At 42.1% G+C, this 20,397-nt stretch overlaps 1 protein-coding gene across 1 annotated transcript in view; it reads left to right on the top strand.

The window, feature by feature from the left end:
* The first annotated feature begins 1,200 nt into the window (after positions 1 to 1,200).
* zfhx4 (zinc finger homeobox 4) overlaps positions 1,201 to 20,397 on the top strand; it is a 71,475-nt gene continuing 52,278 nt past the window's right edge. Inside the window, exons 1-2 of the mRNA XM_079806619.1 lie at positions 1,201 to 1,566; positions 17,169 to 19,768. Coding sequence (XP_079662745.1) covers positions 17,215 to 19,768 — 2,554 coding nt within the window. The 5' untranslated portion in view covers positions 1,201 to 1,566; positions 17,169 to 17,214. The remainder of the gene's footprint in view (positions 1,567 to 17,168; positions 19,769 to 20,397) is intronic.

Genomic DNA, 20,397 nt, shown 5'->3' with positions numbered 1-20,397 from the left:
TTTGCATGCGAGTATGAATATGAACTAAACGCCTGATGAGTCAAAGGATGTAAAGTTCATAAGCCATAAGGCACTTTTACAGCATAGAGCTTTAGTTCCGAGGCCCATTTACTGCCAAGTTGCCTACTTTGAAGATTTATTTTGAACACCTTACTGATACATATTCAATTTAAATATTCAAATTTACAGTTGAATATTTTTGTTTGTTTGCTAATCAAATGTGTAGTTACACAGGCTAGGTGTCATCAAGTGCCTTAATATATTTTATAAAAAACAAAATAATATTCGCAATCTGCACGTTCTCTTACAATACAACACAAAACAATAACTGCAAATCATTATAGCCTTTAAAACTGAGGTGATTTGTCCATTTAATCTGCTCAGCTATTGTAACCTACATTTTACGTGTCAAGCGGATACCTGTACAATATTCATGTTTTTCTCGTGTTATGTTTTCTCATTTATTTACGTTGCATTTCATTGAAGACTTGGGCTACATACTGTGGTAATAACAAAAATGGCCATTTCAGTCAAATCGTTTTATAACATTATTATTATTATTATTAATATTTGGATTTACACTTTAAACTATTTCATACATTGAAGACGGAGTTTATTTCAACACTAGTGTCCTGCCGTTTAAAATCTGTAAATGTTAATGCATCGAAGAGTATATGGAGATTGATTATTTCTATCTCTTAAAAATAAATCTTGAGGGAGCATTGCTGAAACTACATGATATTTAGGCCGACTGCATTAAAAACAAAATCAGATATTGCCTTATTTGTTTTTAATAACAGCAGACTAACATTTTAAGAATGCCATCCAATAACATGTTATCGTAAACATCTCTGAATTTATTTTTATTTTTTTTGGTTTAAAAAATAATAAACGGCTTTGATCACAGGTATGACTAAAACAAATCTATTGTCCCACCAAATGTTCCAGGCCGTTACAGGACGTCTTGCCCACCGAAAAAGATTTCCCCCCTATTAGATCATTTTAGGAATCTGGCTCGTACAGCCCTTCGGCTCTCCAAGTTGAAACAGCGCGTCATTTGCAATGTGGAGACTGTTGATCACCTCACTAATTACGTCTCTCTCTTTCTGCCTCGCGCTCTCTCTCCCTCCCTCTCTCTCTCTCTCCCTCCCTCCCTCTCTCTCTCTCTCTCTCTCTCTCTCTCTCTCATTCCCAGAGTGCATATCGAGAATAGACACACAAAGACATGCGCACTCAACTTAATCAGCCATTTTTTTAAACAGGGCTAAAACGATAATAATTAGCAGAATAAAGACATATCGGATTTTCATTTCCTTACCTCCTTTCCCTTACCCCTCCACAACCGAAACTGCTAGGCAGTCGTCGACACATCTTTTACACAACCGGACCCAAAGGATCGACTCTTACTGTAGTATTTACGTTTTTTCCAATAAAGTTGGAGGATTACTGTTACCTTTTCTTCTTTTTATCCTTTTTTGTTACCTACTTGCGCTATCATTGGATGTGATTTTCTTCAGAAAAAGCAAATATCAAGAGAAGAAGCGGAGGGAACTGCGGGGGTAGAAAGTAAGTTTTTTTCCCTTCAACTTTTATTGAGTAGTTGGTGTTAAATTTAGGTCGAGTATTGATTTTCTTTCGCGACTAGTCTTGCCGAATCTGCGCTATTCCGCTGTCGGATTACGGCTTTATGTGATATAATTTCGACAAATGTCAGTCTAAATATTTTCCTCTCAGTTTGTAAAACAGTCTTTTTACCGAACAGCCGCGAACTGTCAGGAGCTCTACCGTATCTACCGCAAACCTTTCCCCGACTCCATATCGTTTCTTTTGCAAGCAAACCGTCATAAATGTTAAGTTTCGCGCTATTTTATAGCATTATTCGCGGATACTGAGTAAACGTGGACAGATTTGTACGCTCGCGGCTGTTGTGTTCGCCTCAGGAGTTGGACTCGCCTCATCACAGCAAACGCTAAACAGCAGGGCTTCCTTACATTTGACCAATTTATCACTCGTATATCTCAAACAGCATAAGTCATACATTTTAAATAACATCTGTTCGAAAAGGCAACGCCGTTAAAGGCAAACATATCCTGTAAAAGCAAGAAACGCGAAGGCTACGTTTTGACACGACGTCGCAAGGCGCTCCGGACCGGTGTTTTTAGTCATGCGTCTTGAGATAGACTCAAAAGCAGTTCACCTTAGATGTCTAAAAGATTCTTCTTCGTACATTTCTGTTACCTGCAACGTATAAAAGAGTCTCTCCACGCTGCGGCTCGATAGGAGGGATTGAACTCTTAACAGCAGCCGAGGGTCTCTTCTGCAATATCCCGGACTCCAGACGCACAAAACGGAATAAAAAGGTCCTATTTTCATCAGAAAGCCCATTCCGTGTTTAAACTACTTCTGTCTTCTGTCTTGCCCGTAAGTTTCCTTTTCTTCTCCCTTCATTCCCTTTACGTTTTTCCTGAGAGAATTGTCCCCGAGTTTATAGCAAGGTCGGTAGATTCTTAAAGTTCAGAGTTTTCGTTTTTTTTGTGGTAAAACGTTAACATTGGCATTGAAGACCGTGGCATGTGTGTGAGCGCTTGGCTTTTGGGTTGATGGTGAGTGTGAGACAGAGTCTTGGCTCCGATTGGAACGCGACAGTGACAAGGGCATCGATCGCTTCCATTGAGAGCACAGAAAAAACACAGGCAGTGGGGAGGCAGAGCACAGAGCCGCGGTGTGTATCGCTGTGTGTCTGCTCTCTCTGCTCTCTAAACCACCAGATTTCCACTGCCTGGATCGCCGTATTTGTAGGATTTTCACGTTGTTTTGGGGGTTACCCTTTACTGTTGGCAGCTTGTTTGCTTGTTTGTGTATTAATTGAGCTGCGTTTGATTTTTCTTCATTAGACATTGTGGATTTGTACGCTTTTTTGCATTAATACAATCCTTTATGGATACCTGGATTTGTTTGCAAATTGGAATTGAACCGGACATCTGTGCATCTTTTTTATTGGATTCGTTTTTTCCCCTATATATAATTTTCTTTATTAATTTAGTAATAATTTAGTAATAACAACAACAACAACAATACTACTACTACTACTACTACTATTAGTATTAGTATTATTATATGCATATTTATGTCTTGCATGTAAATGTAGTGCTTTCTCATTTTTGTATTTTTATATTTTTTTTATTTCCAGCTTGAATTATTTGTATTTCTATTAATGAATAAAAGGTGGTTTCATTCAGCCATTCTTTTGATTTTGTTGCTGTGTGACAACAACACTTAGATGTAAACATTTTATTTAAAAAATGCTTTTGTCTGAGATCTGCAGATTCACAATGCATCTGGACCTAATAAGTGTGCTTTGATTTAATATCAGATGTGATTTGCGTTTTTGTGTCCACATAATTTCGTCCATTCGAGGCAGCTCGGGATATCGTGAAGCCAATGCGAGGAGCCTTTAATAACTCTTGAGACATGTTCTGCAGTAAGATTGGCTGAGGCTTCTCCTAGGGTCGACAATGTGTCATTTCCATGAAGCCAAATTGCCCACTGCCTATATGATATTAATGTGCAAATCAATATTTCAGGGATTAAATTTCCCTTCTTCATTTTTTATGGTTTCTACCTCAATAAGTCTCAAGTCTAATAGAAGAGGCTGGATGATTTAAAATCCGCCTCTGCGGAGTGGGTTGCTACAAGCCTATCACAGCGATCTGCTGTTCAGTACCGAAACTCCTATGGCAACGCGCAGGGGTTGACTGCCACTGCTTTGTGACATTAAGACACCCAATTTGGCTAAAAGGCTGAGAGATGACTGCGTGTTCGGTTGAATGCTAATACGTGGTTATCCCAGTATTGATAGTTGTAAAAGAGAAGCCCCATTTAAACACACACACGCGCTGATGTTTGCATTCATATGCATTCAGACACACACACACATGCACAAATTTGACAGCATCCATCTTTAAAAAATCTCACGACCAACCATCATCACTAGTATCAGTTTCTCCCCAAAATGCTGCAATAAAAAAAATTAAAAAAAAGTCTGTAAAGGCCTTCTTCGTGAAACAGACAGGGAAATACAGTTTCTATTTTCGAATGTGGTTATATGAACCATTTAAAGCACCAGCTTCAATCCACCGGAGCACGGCTTGTTATTTCATTGCAGTCGTGGAAATTCATTGTTGGTCAGCAATACTGAGAAGCAGGAATGATTTTTTTAGTTTTCTTTAACTCTGATATTATCGTAGTCCTCTGAGCTTTCTGCTGTCTATCATTAGGTGTTTGTTTTTTATTCATCTCGCACCATCTGGGCTACGCTTCACGGAGCGGCATGAATTTCATATGTGATAGAACATTTTTTTCCATTTGGTCTCATTTTAAACCTTTGAACATTCCAATTTAATTTCGCCGGCACAGAAGGAAAAAGGACAAAGGCCTTTTTAATCTGGCTGCGACTGTATGATTTCCTTTAAGATTCCCTGTCTATTATGAATTCAAAAGCTGAATAAGATGTTGTCAGTTTTGTTTTTGCTATCATTTTTTGAATAAATGTTTAAAGTGTGCTCTATACTCAAGACTTTTGAATTTCATAACAAGACCGATTTATTTTAGCTCTGTTTATTAGGTAGTCATTTGCTAGTGCTTGTTGTGGTTTCCCGAGCACATTAACCGTTTCATAAACTCCTGTGTGTCTCTGTGTGTGTGTTTGTATGGGCACTCCTCATAGTTAGCATTGTCTTTAAGAGGAACTGTAGGGCTTTTGTTGTGGGCCCAATTGAATTTGGTTCGGAGGACGCAGTACTTGCCCCGGTCCGCAGAGCAGTGGGTGGAAAGCTGAGAAGTCAGGAGCTGGCTTAATGTATTAAGGGGGGCCTTTTTGTGTCAGCCCCGAGGCATTTCTGAGGCAGAAAGAGCCTCCCCTGCTTAGAGGCTTTCTGAAGGGTTAAACACTTGGATGGGGTTCAAGCTCCATAGCGCCTAGGGAAAGTGCATTTGAATATGTACAAGTTTCATGTAATTAGGACTTAATTTTATTAACATATGCAAATTGTTAACTCTGAGGTTTGTTCAGCTGGTGGAGATCATCTGAGCACAAACGGCTCATTGTTCCTGGGGCAAATAATGGATTTGGAGTCGGACGGTGGCAACGCATAACCAGCTATCTAATTTAAGTCGTACCATGGCGAAATTTCATTAGTAGCCATGGAGATGGGTTAATTGTGCTGACTAATGGCCCTGACTACGGCGGTGGCCCCCCAAAAAAAACAGCAAAAGCACGACGGCTTACTTAATCTGCCTCACGATAACACTTGTTTAGACACGTTTCTCTCATGTGGGAATTTGCATATGCAAATACGGGGTCTTCCTGATCTCATTCGTCATGTCGGGCTGTCAAACACGCAGAAAGACAATGAAAGCAAGAGCGAAGGCTGTTGCTGATCTCACCACAGAATGGGTAGCATTATTCAGGCCGACAACATTCTTTCATAATTTGTTTCTGATTAATAGACCAGACTGAGGCTCGTTCTGTTCGGGGCTTTTTGCAAAGAGAAGGTCAGGTCAGAAAGAGTTTCCACAGCAACTAAAGATCTATTCTTTTCCCTTTGGCTAATTAAATCACATTCTTAAGGCCTCTCCACTTTTTTTGAGGAGAGTGGAAGAAGAGGAAGAAAAAAAAAAATACTGTCTCAGATAATCTCTAGTTTCCTTCAGCTGTAGATGGGGGAAGCCTGGTGCAGTGCTAGTTCTCCTGAAGTAATCCTGTTTTTTGACAGAAATGTAAACTGATATAATTGCTTTTTAGGAAAGGGAATGCGGGGTTTGTACAAGTGTAAAAAGCATCGGAAAAGGATTAGCATTTTTTTGCATAATGCACAGCGGCTTTGAATGGGGCACTGAATGGTTGACTGAGTGACTTAGATGAAAGCAAGATGGAAACGGTGCCTTCTCGTCCTTTCTTTCCAGGCCCCGCTTGTCCCCAAAGATGTTTGTCGAGGACTTGAGACAACAGGCGCAGGCTTCATATTCCTCAAGCCTCCCAAGATGCCTGCAGATTTTGTCATCATGTGAAGTAATATGTATGATAATGGTCTCTCTCAACTGGTAAATAGCAGCCCGTATGCTTTATTCAGTGGCGTTCAGGCACAACAGCAGAGCTAGGGAGAGATGGGATTTCTTTCTTCCTCCAGTGTCCTCAATTTAAACAGGAAAGGTTTTGATTGAACGCTAGAAATGTGTGTACTTTTCGTTCTTTTTCACTCCTCGATATAAACAGGAACAAGAAACCCAAGGAATAGGCTTGTAATCCTTTTGTCATTCCGAGAAAAACATTCCAAGCGTGTAAAAATGTTGGCGTGAAAAATAAAACGATTAACACACCACACATATATTATAGATGAGACGTTTTGGAGGACAGTCTGATTCTAGCGCTAGTTTTTGTATCGGGGGGGAAGGTGCCCGTGTGACGTGAGCACCACTTCCGTGATCTCAGCGTCACTGACATCGCGATCTATTAAATGAACGCGAGCTGCTGCAAGAGTCCTTTTTTCCTGTGTTTTGTTGTGTTCTGTGAGGCCTTGATCATCTTTCACTGACCTTTTATAGACTAGAGCTATCCTTTCAAATGCAAATGATTAAGGGAAAGGAATTGTAGCCGGGATAAGTGCTCACAGGTTATCACGAACAAAACGATTATTCTTCTTTTCTCTTCTGTCTCTTATTCCAACCGTTCCAGGGGTGAAAAGCAAGTAGCTTTGAGTCGATTGTGAAAGGTGGCGATGCCAGTCTTTTTAACTCTGGCCCTAAAGAAAAGGATACACCGTGGATGACGGCTCACGTCTGTGCATTTCAAACAAAGCTCGCAGTTAGACAAGTCATGCTTTAGTGTCTGGTTGAATCAGGCGTGTACTGACAAGCTCAACCAGATGTTGATGTGGGCCCGGTTGCCAAGTGAAACTTGTATGCTGTGGATTGTCCCCCTTTCCGCCCCCACCGGCCCTTACTCCACAGCTTGGATGTTAAAAACGTCTCTTCCTCTTCTGCGACTTGCACTCCATTCCCCCCGATGTGTGAGAACACATGACTGATGAGGACATGGACATTTCAAACAATCGTAAGGGTTGTTATGAGAAGGACTTGTTATCGTGAGGAAATGTAATTTTTGTCCTCATTGAGAACTTTCATTTTTGAGCGCAGTTATCTAAATGTTTTTGTTGCTCTTGGTCCTTTGCCAGTCAGGATTACATTACTTTTACTGTCAGCTTGCGTCTCATCGGAGAAGGGGATTTTTCCCCTTCATATTCTCAGGCCTTCTCTGGTTTTTTTGTGACGCCTTCTCTACAGGATATTAAAAAGAGGGGGGAAAAAGAAATCCAACTGAAGCAAAATTTAGACATCTCATTGGAAAACGCAGTCATGTATGGAAATTAACAGAACAGACCAAAATATAGTGTATACAATCCAGAGAATTATTTTTAAGCAACTATTTAGGTTAAAGACCATGTGGTGTGTGAACATAAGCTAATATTCTTTGAGAGGAGTTCGAAGGAAACAATTTTTTTATTTACTGTAATATTATGTATACATATTAGCATTTGACATTACGTCTGTCTCAAATGTCTGTATGTTTCAAAGCAGGTGAGATTTTATGCTGGAACTCATGCCGTGCAACAAGGTAATCTCGTGATGATTTGTGTCTCTGTAGATCACAGCATCGCTAACAGCAACCGAGTGTGCATTAAAGGTAACCTCCTCGTTGACAAAGTATCATACCGAGGGATTGTCATATAGCCACAGCTGTTGTGGAGCGCCTTATTTCATGTCCAAGTACAGTTATACGGGCAACGGTTGAGCTTAACGGTCTCATCCTGTTCCTGTTTCTCCCTCCATATGTACTGTAGATAAAACATTATGTGAGCTCCATTTAGACAGATGTACACTCAAAAATCATATGCACCCTCGTTGCCGATCTCAGCTGGATAACAAGCCCATTATTAGTCGTCAAGAGAGGGTTGAGACCATAATTGAATATGTATGACCGGTAGTGACTTATGTAAACAGATAAATGAGAGCCTGCCCTCATGAATATTCATGCTGCTTCATCTGGCCTTATGATGAGGATATTAACACGGCTGTTCCACTTGTATATTATGGATGCTAACGATTAATCGACAATCCATTGTTGATAATTTAATCGATATAGCGTTATGATGGCCGATTAACCAAGGTCATCATTAGTTTTGAGGTGCATGCGGCTCATGCGCAAAACACGTGCAACACACACACACACAAGGAAAAATGAAGCGGGCACGCTGTAGTTACGCATTCTAAATGTATTAATGCCTTCAAGCCATGCAGGCTAGCTGTTTATTTCGAAACATAATTAGCCAAGGGTCCAAAAAAACGTCCAATACTAACTTGTGTAAATGCCACAATAAAAGTACATAGAATAAACAACAAGTAATGATGTCCTGGTTGATCAGTGATGATCTCCAGAGCAGTTTCACCTGTGCACTCCTATTCTATGGCACATGGTAAATCAAGACCTGTCAATCTGAGCGATCAAACAAATCCAAGCGCGCTCCAGCTGTAAAACATTGTCCGATTGGTCTCTACACATCACCACTATACCCACCCACCACACCCGAGATCACAACTCTCAAATGATGTTGGAAAACACTGCGTCATGATCGCAAAGCGTTCGGATCCCGGAAGTCCTGTAGCTTTAGCCAAGCAGCATGTCATGTGACTCCGTGTTCTACGCATTTTGTGTTGGGCTCGCTCCAGACCACCTGCTCAAAATAAAGATATGTGATCTACTTTGGTTTACTAATGTTTCGCGAAGCTAAAAACATGCTTGGTATAGTTTGGTCTCTAACTGAAACAAATATCTTGTTGTATTCCGCGATATTCCGCGATATGACACAAGTCTGTTATGTACAATGATTTTACAGATCACATTTTCATGTAAAGCAGTTATTTTTTTCACGCTATGAAAAAGAGTACTTCTAATATGTGATGGTCATATTCCTTATATTCACTGAAAAGCCAAGCTTCTAAGCTTCTCAACACCTATTTTGTGTTGGTTGAGTAACGTGATAACTTGGTAGAGCCCATCGCTTCAGATTTAAGAGGTTAAGGTTAATGATTAGCGGAATCGATTAATTGATCGGTTATTTAAACAACTATTGATTATGGGAATTTATGAAAATTGACATCCCTAATGTGTATGAAGAAAATGAGCAGTTTTCCAGACATGACACTGGCCCACTGTTTGCATTTGTCCAGAGGCTGAGCAGGAGAAGTCCCCGGAGAAGAATTTGGTTAATGCTAGACTTCTCATATCCTGTCTCGCTCTGGTCTGGCATGTGTGCTGGAATCATCTTTAATTATTTGCTTTAAAGGGGGTTAGACTTTCCATCAGTGCAGATGAGTGGCACAGACTGAAGGCTGGTTTTGTGTGGGCGCTCGAAGTCCCGGCGTGGGTCATCGTCTTTTTAGTTTTAATGGCGTGTAGTGACGGAACGAGATTAAATGTGCGGGAAATGTTAGAGAATCGTGGTGATGAAATGAAAAGAACAAAGTATCGCATTGAGCCGAGAGAAAAAAAGATAATGGTATCGTCTGTATTTTTGGGCTTTTGAAGAAACAACGATTTTCTGCCTCACCTTGTCCTCATTTTGGAAGATTTCTTTGAGTTTTATGCGGAGACAATAGGGTGACCGGCTTGCCGTGCCCATAACCATTTAAGTTATGGACAATCAAAGAAAGTGTAATAAAAAAGACCTATGGAAAGTGTATGAAAAAACCATTAAGGAAAATGGAGGTCCTTTGGGGTGTTTCATATAAAATCAAATCAGAGGCCTTTGCAAAGATCAAGCGATGCATATGAATGGCGAACCAGAGGGCTGTTAAATCTGACGATGGATGGGGCTAGAAGAATATTTGAGAAAGCACCGATTATTTTCCATTAAATGCCTGCGAGTCTGTGAGATTTGTTGAAACAAATGTATATGTGCCATTTCATGCGCTCGCATCTGGGCTTTGCATTTCAAAACACTCCCTCACCGCAGCTTTATGCTTATTACTGCATGGCATTTGATAGCAAAACAAATCATTCTTCCCCCTGACTATTACCATTCAGAGCTGTAGGTATAATGTGTTTTCTTTGCTTTAATTAGTTGGCGGTTATGCTGATCCAGAGCTTGTTTTCTCTTCTAGGTTGTCATTGACCTTAAAATACCCCCAGTGTCTTGTTGAGGCCTTAGCGATCTGAAAAGCATAACACAATGTGGCCTTCCCCACTGCAGCGCGCTGATAATGTTACAGCTGGGCCAAAGCGGCCCATATAGGCTTTCAAATGGCATAAGTGGCAATAACCACAGACTCTTTTAATGTTTCTCTTCATTAGCACTGCTCACGGATATTTTTTCGGTCTCTTGCCCTTTTCATCTGAGAAAGAAACAATTTTCGTCTCTCTTATACCATGCCATTAAATTAATGATTTTTTTAATGAGTCAAAAAAAAGGATTAATCATTTTACTACGTGCGTCATTTTGTCTGGTGATTGTAGGATGCAGACGGAGCGACGTGACTGCCAGATTCGTCGAAATTAACTTTGAAAATTGAATCGGGAGTTTGCGTGACATTCCGTTTATTTGATAATGGAATATTGTGGCCCTAATTTCAACTCATTCTAATTACATCTGACAGTTGTTTGTTTGGAGTGAAATCCAATTAAAGTGTACACTTTTCAAGCGGAATACTCTGGTTCCTTCTTAAAGAAATAATGACCCCATGATGGCTCTGAAAATAAATGTTTTTTTTTGTGGGCATACACGGGTAAACTCGCAACAGCTGTCAGAACAGAGTTTGTTTAAAAAGCAAATGCCTTTGGTCTAAAGTTCATTTGGAGAGCTCTCTAATTAAATATAGGCCCGAACCTTAAGTTAATTAGTAATTCTCTGGCTCCAGAAATTAGAGCGATCTGGAGCACAATCTCTCGTGCTGCCATATAAAGGCATTAGGGCCTGTATGGGAGAAACTTAGTTAGCTGTAATTCATGCTTTAATAGATTGTTTGACATGTTTTGTGAAATTCCTGCGTGAAGAACGCTGGGGTTAGCACATAGCTAGCGGCGCTGGAATGCATGCAGGGATACCTGGCCTGTGATTATGTTTATAATACTAGATAATTACAGGACTTGCAGGCTGGATGCTCCGTCTTTACTGAGCAGCTTGAACTTTAAACTTTTATTGTTTCTCGGGGAAAATGACAGCACAGAAAGGTCAAAATCTGTGAATGAAAAACGGCTCTCGTTCCAAATGGCGCCTGCTTACCGCTCCCGGCCCACGCGGTAACGTGTCAAAACATTCATCAGGTTAAAGTTAGTTAACAGAGGACGACCATAGGAATATAACACCTGTCCGACAGGCTCAACAGGGTATATTTTTAGATGGCTTGTTAAACTGTGAATTTGCCCCCTCCTATGTGTTTTTTTGGAGGTGAAATATGTGGCCCGTGTTTAACTCTGTGTCTGTGTGTTTGGTCCTCACCTCCGTCTTTTTGCAAAGCATGTGTTTGGTTTGTTTGAAGCAGGATAACATGAGCTTGGGTTGCGGGATTGACGTTTTTTTAATTCTCCTTTATTTATTTTTATGTATTGGAAGGGGGCAGTGCTTTCAAACAGATGTGCGTAAAACTACGATTTATGTAACTGGTAAGCGCTTTCATATTGTATGTATTGTACTCCACAAGAACATGTTTGACCAGTAGATTAATATTTATTTAGCACAGGGAAATCAAGGGATTAGTCAGTCATCATTTTAACTCTAATCCTGCTCGGCAAAAACTAGACAAAGAGGGTGATTACTGAACATGGACTGACAAAGCTACAATTAGATTCTCTGCTTTTCTTGTCGAGAATGGGGGGGGAAAACACTCACACACAACACACACACAAAGGGATAAAGCTCAGAAGTTTTTTCTCCCTCCTGCGAAGGAAAGCAAACATATTCATCACTGGTGCTTGCGCGGACAGCAGAAAGATCATGAGATGAATTCACATCAAGCCTGTGAATCAGAGAAAACAACTCTAAATTTAGTCAGTGCCTGCTTTGATAAATGTGCGTTTTTAGTGAGTCGGTGTGTTTAGTCATATTCTCTGTCGGTGCCTGTGCCTGTGCATGTTTGTATTTGTTTGTGTGTCATTACTATAAAGAGGAAAAAGCATATCTGCTTTACTAATTAAGCCATAAGACTCACCAGGGGCAACGCTCGGATTTGCATCTGGCTTATTTCTCTTAGCAAAACACACACGGCAAATATGCCTGATGGGTCTCAGGTGGGCAAACGTGCGTGGTTGTCTCTGCGATGCTCTCTAAGTCAACTGTCGAAGTTAACTTTGCAAAGCTGAAGCAGGAGAGAAAGAGGTGGGGTTAAAGGGATGATCTGCCATCACGTGGACACGGGCACCAGAGAAGATGTGAAACCAGATGTGGGGTGAAAAAAAGGCTAAAGAGGAAGACTAGTGGGGAACCTGCCAGCATACGTTCCCCTTTCCCCTCCTTCTCTTTTTCTCAGTTGAAAAAGAATGTTAATGATTTTTTTCACCCCCCTGCGCTCCTCCAGAGACACAGCCTCATTGTTTGTCGTGAGGACCTTTTCTTTCAAACTTAATTACCTTCTCCCCTTTTTTCTGTGACTTGGACTGAAAGTTTGCACTGTGTTGGGAGAGGTCGTCACACATTCTTTTTACGCTCCTTTTCATTAATCCGGGGTGTGCAGGCATTTTCTCTCCGTGTTGGGACGGTAGGGGAGGGTAATGGAAGAGCCTCGGAATGATCCGCAGGAAGCTTAAAGCCGGTTAATGCAGTATAATAGTCTGGACATAGACTGGCCTTTGTTTGTGCGGTTCATTTCGAATCAGGCGTAATTAACTCCAGAGTGTTTCCAGATTGCCAGCGAGGAGAAATTGCAGCCTTCTCTGCTTTGAATTGAGAAAAGACATTAGCTATGTAGATTATGTTTCCCTTTGATACCGGCCTCTCCTGTTAAAAGTTTTCGAATGGGCGAGGGAGTCGTATAAACCCAGGCAGTCTTTTTTTGTCCCCCTTGTTTAAAGGGACTTTTTGAAGTAATTTTGAATGTAAAACCCGTCATGTGATGCTGTTTTAAAAAAAACTTTTTTCATACTTGCAACTTGTTTTGTGCTTCAAATTGTTTGACTCCTTTGTTAAACGCCAGCCACAGAAAGGTAATTTGTACAACAGCTAAATAGACGTCTTTTTGCTGATGTGGATTTGCCACACCCGACAGTAATGATATGTTGTGTATTGAAAATGAGGCCCTTAAATGTGGTTATGGCACAGGGGAGATATCCTGCTTCTACTGTTACACCTCTGGGCATCGACAGGGTCGGGAAAAGCCTTTGTGAAAAAAGGGTCATGCAAAACCGTCCCCCCCTCTCACTCCTCTCCCCTTTGCAATTCTTTCTCTCTCTGTCTCTTTTTTTGGACTTAAACAAGAAAGAATTAAGCCTCCCGGTGTCCTTGGAGGCTAGAGAAGCTCTTGATGTTTGGATAATACCACTTTGATGGATTTTTCATCAGTTCTTTCTGCATGGCAACAAATAAACAAGTATAATTAGACTTGTGAAGGCCCATTCATGGCTTTGTTAGGATTAGATATATGTGCAGTTTGCATGCTGTGACTCTCCTTTGTCTTTCCCTAACTCACTATGACATTTTGATAGAGGATTTAGTGTTGAGAAAAACCCCAGCAGAGGCTGGGGTGACCTTTCTTAAATCGGATATAATTCGAAGGCGTTTTACCTATTTTTCCAGTTTTTTTCTTTCACACTCGTACTGCAGTTCCACTTGGGTAACGCGCGGCACACATGTGCACGCTAACGTTTAACGTTTGTCTACGACTCCTATGGAAAAAAAAACGACGACCTGAAAAACTATTTAGGGAAGAAAGGGTGAGTGAAATCCTTTTTCTTAGGGAGGCGGGTAGGTTGGATCAGGGGAGTCTTAGCACTCGGGTAAACCTAGCATTCCTACTCCATTATTCCTGTCTCTTGATCAGATCACATTCTTTTTAATCACTTCACAGGCAGCGTCTCCATAGAGCACCGAGAGAGAAGCTGAGACAGTCTTAATTAAAAAAACAGAGGTAGAAACACTGTTTGCCATCTTTTCCTTCTAATGGGAACGGGAGCCATTTCCATGCAATGAGATCTGTCCTTATTGTTTTGAGAGAGTGCTCTTTTGGTTCCAAGAGAAAGAGCTTAGTATTTGTTTTTTTTTCTTCTTTTTGTAGCCTTTGCTTTTTAGACCAAATAGAAGGAGGGAAAGCAAGACGAGAGAAAAATCTGTTTCACAGTTAAGTTACAACACGTTGGAGGAATTGTTGAACGGTGCATAGAAAAAGGTGTTAACAGGGGGGGAAAGCAGTCTTAAAGAACATAGAGCTCCTTTTAATAGCAAAGTACGCACTTAAGACTACTTTCTGTCTTTTGGGTGGAAAAGAGAGTTTGTTAACTATTGAGATTTTCTTTTCGGTTTGAAGAAAGATGCCTGCATGTGATTCTTTTAAAGTTGTTCTTGTCAGGCATATTGAGCACTTGAGAGTGCCTGGATAATATTCAGTGACTTGCTGTAGCAAAAAGTGATTTATTTATTTAATTATTTATTGTGAGAACAAATTGATGGGCACGCTCAAGTTACCAGGCTGATTGTCAATGAAATGTCTTCTGATGCGAAATATCAATATGAAAGCTGGAGGTGCTCTCAGCATCCCCGGATACTTGCCTTGTATCAAAACAAGCACAGCTCTGAGCTGTTTAGCTCTTTTGTGCCTTGCTTTATAATTCATAGCCATGTAATGATTCACATGCATAGCCAAAAATGTAGAGACACAGGCAAATCCAGAGGATGCATCTCTCTCAGCACTTCAAGTGTCAAGATATGCATAATTCATCTCAAACTGCGCGTTTTATGTCCGGACCGCATTAAGCGATGTTGTGTGTTACGGCTCGGAAGACGAGCAACAAACACGCATAGTTGCACACAAAATCTCTGCATTAATTCTGTTTTTCTGCCACCTGAAAAGAAAGAAAAAAGAGAATGAGGAAACCAGGTGTGTAATTACAGCTTCCATATTGTATTTGATACCTTTTAAAGGCTGAATTCAAACAGAAACAAATCACAGGCAGCCGCTGACAAGGTAGACACATGAGGGAGAGTGTGTGTTTTGTGAAGGTTGCTTGTTTTATGATGTGCAGTGGGTTTTGTGTTAACGTCGCTGGAATGTTGTGTGCGGCTCACACACTCACCCAGCGCCCACAGGCCCTGGAGGCACAGCTGCTGGCTCTGTGATCTTACACCGGGAGATGCAGAAATTATCACAGGAGAACACTGTAATCTAGCCCTTGCTTCCCTGCCAAACGTGTGTTTTTGGAGACGTATTCCTCTCGGCTTACATAAATGACCCCCGTCCCACTACGCCACTGCACACATACATAGATAGACACACCTTTTTCTTTTCTTGTGTGAAGCTAATTTTAATAGGTGCTAATTTTGCACTAATTGCTGCGCTGTTTTGCCCTCAGGGCATTTGGGAGCAATCTCAGGTCTTTATTTTCACAGCAGTGCATTGTGCAGATCACCCCCACCATCTTATTTATTATACGCTTTAATTTTCACTTCATTAATGTGATAGCTTATCTGCATTATTTTTCATTTCTGTATGTTTCATTGTGTTAGCTGATGAGATTATACTATGAACAGTACAAATATTTCATTTCTGTGTGTAACATTCATAGTATATAGGCTAGTCAATGTATTTAGCCATATTATAAATGAATCCCCAAATTGCTTTGTATCAAAATAGGTATCCACGCAAAAAAAGTGATTTGCACACAGCTAGGTGGAGAGGGCATGGCTGTAATTGTTGTTTAATTTTGCATCATCTTTCAACCTAATTCCCATTTGAAAAAAAAGTGCTTTTCCAAATTGCATCGTGTTCAATAAGCTATTATCAGATTTCCTATATTCTTGAGAATAATTAGAAAATAAAGCCTGGCACAGCAGACAGGGCTGCCGTTTTACAATTCTGAGACTGTCTTGAGTGTATTCCATTTTAATTGAAAGCACAGCAGTTGCAAGCCCGTCATTGTTGGCCTTCCCCACAAATCTCTACCTCTTCTGCACACACTGATATCACCCTGAAAATTTGGAGCAGAGTCCCAGTCCCAAACTTGTGTGCTGAGTCCCAGTCTTTGAATCTGCGTTGCCAGCCTTGAGGATAAATTGTCTGTGGTCCAAGAAAAAAAAATGATTGAAGGGTTTTCATCAGCAAGGTGCGCGTATGATTTGTGAAAGCCAGGAGAGACCCTGATTGAGGCAGTGACAGTTGGGAGATGGGCAGCCATCCAGGATAGATAACATCACAATGGTATTTCAAATGGTGTGCTTTATGTGCTTGGGTTTTTGTGAGCTGCCAAGGATGAAAAATGAAAAACAAAAAAGTGAAAAGAAATTGCGAGATGGCCCTCCTGGGGTGACTGGACTGGGTGTGCTTAATATTAATTTGAGTTTGGGGTGAATGTCGGAGAGGCAAAAGCGTGGGTTAGAATTTGGATGGCTGCTTACTCAGGGCTTGTTAGATACCTGCTGGGGGATCTCTCAGAGGGAAGATTTGGAGTAAGCTGATTTACTGAATAACATAGGAACCAAAGAGATACCGCCTCTCACTGCCAAAGTGGTCATGATTTGAATGTGGTGGTTCATCCCCCTTTTCTTTGCTTATTGTAATTATGTTGCAGTGATAAAGGGGCTCGCAGAAACGTTTGTGTGGGAGTGGGCTGATTTTAAGGGGAGTGCTTCACTGGTTTTTGAAAAAGTCTTGTACTTAAACCTTTTTTAACTGTTGAAATCTCTTGTTAACTTCAGCTAAAATCAATGGAGTGTGTGTCTGTGCATTTTTAAATCATACAGCTTTTTTTCTAGATAGTTCTCCGCTGCTCATTTTTGAGCTAATTCACGAGTAATTGCAGAGCAGGAATGCTCTCTGTATTATCAAGGACAGCACATGCTGAAGATCAGGCACGCCATCATTATACACGTTCTAATATGTCTTTGCTCTCTTTTGTTTTTTTATTTATGCAGGTCCCTGACAGGCTGGATGAAATGAGATCCCCATGTAGCGATTACCATGGAAACTTGTGACTCCCCTTCTCTCTCAAGGCAGGAAAATGGGCAGCAGATATCAAAGCTACGTGAGACGACACATCTTGATAATGAGGTGCCAGAGAAAGTCCCTGGGATGGAGCCTGACAAGGAAAACAGCCCTGCGGATGACAACCTGAGGACGGAGGAGAGCCGCCGAGAGACCGCATCAGGATTGAACGTGGAGAATGCGATAGGCGCGGCCACTAAAGAGATCCCCTGCAACGAATGTGCCACTTCCTTCTCGAGTTTACAAAAATATATGGAGCACCACTGCCCGAACGCTCGCCTTCCCCTTCTGAAGGACGAGAACGAGAGCGAGGTCAGCGACCTTGAGGACAGCGATGTAGAGAACCTAACAGGAGAGATAGTTTACCAGCCAGATGGCTCAGCTTTTATTCTTGAGGACTCCAAAGAAGGTGGCCAGAATGCCCAGTCAGGGGTCAAAAGCCTCTTCTCCCCAGCACTGTTTTCAAACTCTCAAACTGCTGCTGGGGACAAGACTGAGCAGTCGGCCACAGCCCCCATGTCCTTTTATCCACAAATGATCAATACCTTTCACATCGCTTCATCCCTCGGGAAACCATTTACGGCCGATCAGGCTTTCCCAAATACCTCAGCATTAGCAGGAGATGGTCCTGTGTTGCACAGTTTCCGTGTCTACGATCTCCGACACAAGAGTGAAAAAGACTATCTTGCCATTGATGGTGCAGCCAAAAACTCCTGTGTGTCCAAAGATGTTCCAAACAATGTGGACTTGTCTAAATTTGATGGTTGCATTAGTGATGGGAAAAGGAAACCTATTCTGATGTGTTTCTTGTGCAAGTTGTCTTTTGGTTATAGTAGGTCATTTGTAACCCATGCTGTGCATGATCATCGGATGACCCTCAATGAGCAGGAGCAGAAGCTCCTTAGTAATAAATATGTCTCTGCAATCATACAGGGCATTGGTAAAGACAAAGAACCTCTTATAAGCTTTCTGGAACCAAAAAAAAACAATTCTGTGTTACCACATTTTTCTACTGCAAACTTCATGGGCCCTGATCCAGGCATTCACAGCCTGTGGAACACCTTTCACATAGAAAACGGTGATTCCCTGCAGGCTGGTTTCGCCTTCCTGAAAGGAAGTGCCAGTTTGGCATCTTCTGCAGGCCAGTCGCCCAGGAGTGCCCAGATGCCAAAGGCTGAACTGAACCTCGGGGTTGCGGCCACCTCGGCGCTCAAGTCCCCCATCGGCTCCGCGTCTCACCAGCGCTCGTCACCAGGGGCTGGGTGCAGGGATCAGGAGAGCAACTGTGAACGGCAGAAGGACGTTAGCACTTTGCATGCGAATGGTGAGCTCCCCATCAAAAGCGAGCCCAGAGATGTGCTTGATGCTGAGGAGGACGAAGACATGTATTCGAATGAGCTCGACGACGATGGTGTTTGTGAACTTGGGGATAGTACTAGTAGCAAAGATTTCCCTCTCTTAAACCAAAGCATTTCTCCTTTTTCGTCCAGTGTGCTAAAATTTAGTGAAAAGGGTACTACTTCCTCTGTGACTGTTGCCAATGACCTAGAGAAGACAAAGCAAGCTGCTGCCATCTTGGACTACAGCAATGACTCTATGAGTGGAGGCAGCAAAGACGGCTGCGACTCCAACAGCGGCAGGGATGGCAGTCCACCATCTCTTCCTCTTGACCTGATGCGACGAGACGACGAGAGCCCAGGCCCATTGCACCAGCATGCTGCCACGCCCAGCACCCCTGGCACCCCTGGCCCAGGAGAGGGCTCTCCTGGAAGTGGAATCGAATGCCCCAAGTGCGACACTGTCTTAGGTTCCTCCCGTTCACTTGGTGGTCACATGACCATGATGCACTCACGGAACTCCTGCAAGACGCTGAAATGCCCCAAATGCAATTGGCACTACAAATACCAGCAGACCCTGGATGCTCACATGAAGGAGAAGCACCCAGAGTCTGGAGGCTCTTGCGCCTATTGCCGCACGGGCCAGCCTCACCCTCGACTAGCCCGGGGCGAGAGCTATACCTGTGGCTATAAACCTTTCCGCTGCGAGGTGTGCAACTACTCCACAACCACCAAAGGCAACCTTAGCATACACATGCAGTCAGACAAGCATCTCAACAATGTGCAGACGCTGCAGAACGGAGGAACGGAAGCCATCTACAACCACCCTGCTCCTGTGTCAAACACCAGCCTGAGCGGATGTGGCACACCCTCGCCCTCCAAGCCCAAACAGAAGCCCACTTGGAGATGTGAGGTCTGCGACTATGAGACCAATGTGGCTCGCAACTTGCGCATTCATATGACAAGTGAGAAACACATGCACAACATGATGCTTCTTCAGCAGAACATGAAGCAGATCCAGCACAACCTGCATCTAGGCTTGGCGCCAGCCGAGGCGGAGCTCTACCAGTACTACCTGGCCCAGAACATCGGCCTCACCGGGATGAAACTGGATAACCCTTCAGACCCACAGATGATGATCAACCCCTTCCAGCTTGACCCTAACACTGCCGCAGCTCTGGCTCCTGGTCACGGTAAGTAGTTTTCCCTTGGATATGCTTGTCACTCACTTTCTTTTGTTCTCTCTTTCCTTCACTGACTCTGGCCTTATTACTCCTGTCATTATTGTATCCTGCTCTCAATCTGTTCTGTGATTCGAGCTGCCATGTGAGAATCTGCTTCTTCATCTTTTTAAGCTTAGTCCTTCACTCCACCCAGAAAAACCTTAACCTTAACACGGACTGTAGGGAACAGATCCCACACAACACTAGCAGTAGCAGTTTTTGTTCTTTCACTTCGTCGATCAAGACCAAAAACAGCATTTCTGAATCTGTTTCTGAAAGCCGATACCCTTGTGCATTCATCTCATGGATATTTACCTCCATACTTGGTATATATTAGCCTGTCAAGAAAAATTGTTTCCACAGAATACTTTCATCTAGCAACTCACAAACACTCTGTCTGACAAAATGCTATATTTGTACCTTTTCTTGATCTTGTGTAATTATTACATTCAAAGCTTTTTTTTCAAGAGGCTTGAGCGTAAGGAAAATGATCCAGTTTGCTTCCAAAAGTGCAGAGATCAAAGGACTAAATTACAATTAAATGTAAGATGATCTGTTTTTTACAATTTAAATTTTTAGGGCTACCATTGAGGCAGGCG

This window comes from Gobio gobio (genome assembly GCF_949357685.1).
Source record: "Gobio gobio genome assembly, chromosome: 23".
Classification (NCBI taxonomy): Eukaryota; Metazoa; Chordata; class Actinopteri; order Cypriniformes; family Gobionidae; genus Gobio; species Gobio gobio.
The sequence above is the reverse complement of the archived record's forward strand: the minus strand, read 5'-3'. Positions and strand labels throughout refer to the sequence as shown.